The sequence below is a fragment of the Peromyscus leucopus genome, chromosome 20 (genome assembly GCF_004664715.2).
Source record: "Peromyscus leucopus breed LL Stock chromosome 20, UCI_PerLeu_2.1, whole genome shotgun sequence".
NCBI lineage: Eukaryota > Metazoa > Chordata > Mammalia > Rodentia > Cricetidae > Peromyscus > Peromyscus leucopus.
The window spans coordinates 53,867,414-53,873,818 of NC_051080.1; the positions used below are offsets into that span (position 1 = coordinate 53,867,414).

At 43.4% G+C, this 6,405-nt stretch overlaps 1 protein-coding gene across 1 annotated transcript; it reads right to left on the minus strand.

Annotated features, from left to right (window-relative positions):
* Positions 1-295: 295 nt before the first annotated feature.
* On the minus strand, positions 296-6,165 carry LOC114692284 (protein phosphatase 1 regulatory subunit 15B-like). The gene is given in 3 exon segments (XM_037197294.1): positions 296-339; positions 342-1,613; positions 6,027-6,165. Coding segments are annotated over 3 exon segments (1,455 nt in total).
* Positions 6,166-6,405: the final 240 nt, after the last annotated feature.

The following is a 6,405-nucleotide window of genomic DNA, read 5'->3' on the forward strand; positions in this document are numbered from 1 at the left end:
TCACACCCATATCATCAGCAGACCCATTTCCTGACAGTTAGACATCCCATTTTTATCTCCAGGAAATTCATTTCTCTGATGGCTACGGTATACAATCTATAGCAGCAGAGAATATCCCACAGGACATACCTGGTGCTTTGTTTATTACACAAGTTATGTCATATCATATCCTTTAGGTTATGGCAGGAAATGTCTGGAACTCGTTTTTTGTGTAGCTCCTAATTGTCTGGGTCTAGGGCCAGATGAGCCTTCTCTAAGATGGTTGTCACCTTGTCACCCTCTCAATTCACGCATCTTAACATTGCTGAACAATAGTAAGTCCATTCAAACATGTTCCTGGAGTCTACTGAACATTCTTTCTCTGTGCTCAAATGTCAAGCAGTAGCCAATGGCATCTTCTGTAGCTCGAATCCGTCCCTGGAACCTGTATCGTTCCCTTGCAAATTTTTGCCATGGTCCTTTGCGATCCTCATCACCACTTATACAATATTCGGTAACTTCGTCAAGGAAGGTTACCTTTTTTCTTTTGATATGGGTGTGTTTTTCTCCAGAAAGAGACTTTTTTCTTTTGATATGGGTGTATTTTTCTCCAGAAAGAGCTTCACCCAGCCCATAGTCTGAACTATTATCGCCTTGGCTCTCTAACAGTTGTACCTTATAAGAAAGTAAGTTATGACACCCAGAAGAGGTCTCCGTAGCTTGAGGAGATGCTTTTGAGTCCTGACAGCTTTCCCAGTTTTTCCCCGATGTTTGAGAAGGAGCCTTAAAATTTAAAAGGTTGTAGGGGTCCTCAGAATTGCAGAAAGAGTTCCACAATCTAAGATTCTCCTTTTCATCTGCATTGGATTCCCAGTCATCTTCCTCCCCAGAGCTATGCTCGGGGGTCCCAAGAAGGTGTCCGGCCTGAGAACCTCCTACATTGGAGTTGCCAGACAAGGACTTCCCTGAATCACTCGCGTCTCCAGGGACAATTCTGTCGGCAGTCTGAACTGTGGCTGTAAAATTTGGGGGGTTGTAAGGATCTACACTGCAGAAAGAGTTCCAAAGGTAAAGTCCTTCAGAGTCTTGTCCCTTGTCTGATTCGGACAGGGAGCCATTACCCTCCGGTTCCTCGTCCCAAACCCCATTTTCTGAATCAGCGCTGGTTTCCAAGCCAGTGGAGGCACTTCCCAAAATACAATCAATCAGTTTGTTGCTACAAACTGGTCTGGCAGAAACAGGAGAGTCATCCTCTATGTCTGAGCAATCAGCTACACTAGTGTGGTCCTCTTCTCCTTCTTTTTCCACAGGTGACTCACAAGACAGATTGCTTCCCTGAGGGCTTCGTGAAAATTCTTGAATCCACAAGTCTGTTTTTTTCTCACCGGGCTTGGGGCTGGCTCTAGGGGGGGACACCGCCTGTGCTGAGATACCTGCGCAGTGTTGTGGGTCCATCCGAAGAAGGCTGTGCTTCTCCTCCAGGCTGTCATAACCATTATCTTGGTCAAGGGTGGGTAACTCTTGACCCTTCTTAGCGTGAAGTAATTCCAGTCGTTTCATATGAAGGTCGTGGATGTCCAGCAGGCCTTCTGTAGAAAGAGAGGGATACCCCTGCCACGCGGTTGCCGAGATCTCTTCACGCAGTAGCTTAGGGCAGGAGCGCTGAATGTGTGGAGATCCTGTCTCTCTGAATCCTCACACTGAATGGCAGAGAGATTCTGTCTGCACTGGCCTTTTATATTCCTGTCTCCACTTCCCTAGCCCTGGGATTAAAGGCGTGACCATCCCATGTGCTGGGATCAAAAACTGATTCAATCTCTTTCAGACTGATTCAATATTGAGTAGTCCAGGGTGACCTTGAACTCCTGATCTTCCTGCTTCCTTCCCCCAAGTGCTGGGATTAAGGGTGTGTGCCACCACTGCCTGACCTCTATGGTTAACTAGTGGCTAGCACTTCCCCTTGATCTCCATGAAAGCTTTATTTGTCAGAACACAAACTAAATACCATACATTTTATGGTTCTTGGAGTCTCAGGTGCTTTCTTGACCTATAAATCATAGGGAAATACCTTATTGTTGGCATTGGGGGTTTCACTCAATAACCTTATGGCCCCTGGAAGTATCTTTTTCCACTCATGTAGATGACCATTTGTATTAAAACAGTCTGGTTATATACATTCTTGTTTGGTGTGCCTACTAGTACCCTCTATGTACCAGGCATATAGGTGAATGCATGGTATCTCTTCCAGTATGTTATTTGACACAGCAGTTAGTTCAATTACTTAGGGATTCTCTGTGGCTTTAAAGGACCCTATTCTTAGGACAGTGTACATGGATGGCATCAGTGAAGGGGCTTGTGGACACCACACCTCATTTTTGTAAGTATGCTTACCACCTTTAGAGTTTGATTCTGTGCCACACCAGAAAGAGGTTTTGCCAAGAGGCCTTCCATGCATCCCTTTATTGGTTAAACTATTTTATAGTCATAGAGGTGGAACCAGTTACAGAATCAACCTGTTGCAACACTTAATATACTGTCCACGGTTGCTTTTGCTGTGTAACAAGCTTCTACTCCTTCCCATGTGAGACCCAAACGCCACTGACACCATTCGTTCAGGTTACTGTTGCCTTAGCCACCAGCTCTAGCCCTCTAACTGATGACTTCTAACAGGAAAGAACTTTGGGGTCACAGGGCATACAACTGTTTAGCCTGAGCTACATGGATCTTAGCCTGCTCCAAAACCTATGGAGCCTTTCTGTCCCTGTGTGTAAATCAAGTTACACACAGGACAGACAACTTACACAAGATGAAATATGAAAATCTGCCAATGCCCCAAGTCTGCGGAGTTCCTGTAGCTCCTTACATTTACAAGTATAGGCTCTTGTAGGATTTTGTCAATAACATTATCAGGAATCATATGTATGCATCCTACCAGACCATAGTACTGCTAGAATTTTACAGCTGTGTCTGGTCCTTGTACCTTGTGTAGATTGATCTCCCATCCTCATTCCTTTAAATTCACCTGTAAATTTCTCAAATAGTTCTCCTAATCTGCAAAACACTCAGAGGTCAGCATTATGTCACTACAACCAAACCTTTTTCCAGAGGGTGGACAGGACAAGGCACCATTCTGAACCACCATTCCATAACAAATATTGAGGTTGCAAAGATAACCTTGAAGTGCTCTAAAAGTCCATTGTCAACTGTTCTCAGCAGGTGTCAGGTGATCCCAGAAGTAGACAACTAAGAAGATACTAAGATTAAACACAAGCAGGGTCTAATACAGCATGTTTTCATCGATCTTTTGCTTCCTGTACAGATCAAGGTTAGGTGCAAAGCATGGATAGAAGGTGCTAACTTAATTAACCCTGTGTAAGCCCCAAGTCATCCTCTCTGAGACATTATTTTTCCATATCCTGGAGTTCTTCCACAAAGCCTCCCTACATTTCTTCAAATCCGATCAACTTGGTGAGCCTGATTTAATCTACTGGGACATACACAGGAACAAAGGTGAATGTGGTCCTAATTTCCCCTACTGCAGCTGCCAGCTGCCTGGGTCAGAGTGGCCCTAGGTTGGCAGTGTGGCTGGAGCCTCTCCATTCACCATTACTCCTGTATGTTGAGGGAGTTTCTCACTGGACAACCAATCTCCACCCCTAGTGTAACCTTCACTGGAAGGAAAGGTATTCTCCTAAGTCTGAGGAAAATTTTCACCCCTGGGACAAGCTTGATCATCTTCACTTGTATTGTTCTATCATGGCTGCCTTCTGTGAACTGCTCCTCAGGCTTCAAAGCCTTCCAGAATCTCCTTAACATATGATTTGTATCGCTATCAATTTTTTCCCTGTAGGAACTCTAGCTGGACACAAATCTTGCTGTATTGGTTTCCAGTAACCCAAACAGATCTCTTTCTCAGAGTTAACTTTTTACTATCTCCTCTAGATTGCTATCTCATTACATGCCCTGTCTTCAGATGCTGGTCCAAGTTGACAAAACCTGCCAAAGCATTTCCTACTTTATACAGTTTTTGACCCATCAATGGACTCAGCAAAGCTATTAAAGCTCCATGTCAGCCTTGATTTCCCTACTGGATCAATACAGTTTTTTCTGATCTAGTGAATTTAAGTTCAAAACCAACTTCTCTTATTTCTAGTTCCCTAAGCAGTATCTCACCCTCCTCTATAATCCTCCAATTCCTGATATTTATGGAAATTTCAAATGGAGATAATCAAGTGTTTCTTGAAAGGTTCTAGTAGGCCCAAGCATGGCAAACATGGCTTTGGCAAGTATAGCCTTTCCTTCATTCCCTCTGACTTGCTAAACTGATAGATTACATTCCTAAAGCTAGTCACCAAGGTCTATTGCCTTATTTGGCTACTTCCTCTCCCTTAGCCTGACCACCAACCTGCAGCTATCAAAGTATTGAAGTATAACTTTCAAAAACTCCATTTCTGCTACCATAATAAACATGACCATCAAAACAAACCAACTCATCCTAACATGGGTTTTTCATTTTTCTATTTATAAACTGTCATTTGCCTATAGGCTATGTCTGTCTCCTGTCTATCCAGAGGCAGTCCTTTGTCCCTAGGGGGCAAACATCCCTCCCACCTGTCTTTTGTTCTTTTTCCTTCTCCCTCATCTTCTATTTCCTGTCTTTTTCTCTTATTCCCTGCTCTTTTGCCCTCTGTGGCAAATAAATATCCTTTGTACTAGGAACGTGGTCTTTGAATGTCTAGTGCCAACTGATCCTTTCATGATGAGCCAGACTCTCAGAGTTGACATTCAGTCATACTCTTTCAGGTGTTGCAACCTTGGTTGTAAAGATGGATGGGAAGTTAAATTGCTCAGTTTTTCCTTTCTTCACAGAAGTCAGACTGATCCCATCCATATCCTACAACTTCACAAGCTATGATGAGACAGATTCTTTCATTGCTTGTTGAAAAGATTTTCCTAATTCCAGCAGCTCAGGCACTGAATATTCCCTAATAGCTATAGTTTTTTCACTGGACCATTTTTAATGCCCAATGTACATGCTAGATTATAGATTTCTCCTTTTTTTCATATTTAAGGTTGGAACTGCAGAATATCTTTTATTGCTTTTACCATGTTCTACTCCTCCTCACTCTCTGGATCTTTCCATGGATTCCAAGAAGGACTTTTGAGCATAGATCTAACTTGTGCTTTGTTTTCCTTCTGGCCCCCAAACTTTAAGAAGCAACAAGCGAACACCTCCATCTCACCCTCCTGTTAATCTAATTCACTTTAGATGAGAGGATAATACAGAGGATCCTAAACAGCCACAATTTCCTTTCTTGTAGCAATTCCTCCTTTATATGAAGAAGTTTCTGGCCATCTCAGCCTCAGATGCATTTCTAACTACCCACAACAGAGGCCAAGCAACCTCAGCTGGTGCTTGCTGACAGTGTCAACCCTTTTGCATTAATCTCAAAGACTGCAAAGTTTTCTCTAAAACTTTAACTGTTTTAAAGGCATCTCCATATTTATATGGGGGTCTACACTTGTCCAGGAGCCATTCCACTCCATATGATATAGATGAAGACTGCTGTCCTGGAATTCCTTCTAAGGAAGTTCCTAACGGTAATGGTTCAGACTTAGTGGCATGTCTCCTGGTCCATAGCAAAACCATGCAACCACTGTCCAAGCACACTAACACATACCATAAAGGAAAGGACAATGTTGTTGGGATTTGCTCCATGGATGGTTCTCCTGCTCAGCAGCCTCAGTTTCGTGTCTTTATACCTATACCCAGGACAAGTCAGTCATTCCTCCCCAACTAATCTTTGGTTCTGCCAGGTCCCTGTTTAGGTGCCAAGTTACATTGCATGACATAACTTTTCCTTGAGAGAGGCAACACATGTCTACTCACACCAGACGGAGATTCCACAACAGATCAAAGTATAGATATAACCAACATCCAATTTAGTGAACCAATGAGCTGTATTGGGATTACTTACAGAAATATGGTGTAAGGGTTACATACAGGAGCAGAAATGACACAAAACAGCTGCGTCACTAAAGCCTACCTAGCATGTATGACAGCTCATGAAACTGGGAACCTGGAGCAGGTGGCAGCACAGCCTCCAGGAAGAGGAACAGGTTGGAGAATGTCCTTTCCAATTGTCTCTGGTCTAATCCTCTTTCAGGCATCTGGTCTGGATTCATAGTCTTTTTTGCAGCCCAGCTTCCTCCAAGCAAGAGCGACTATCACCTATTACTGTTTTGGGACAAGGAGGGGCCTAATGAATCTAGTCAGTTTCTTGGACTTCTGGAAGCTATTTTGAGTTGTTTACCTTCCTGCTCAAGGAGCTTCCTACAGGATGGGATGTTTTAATCTCCTTCGTGGAAACTGTTGCACAACAGAAGGCATCAGTTAGTGGAAAAGGACCAACGATAGGTTGAGCC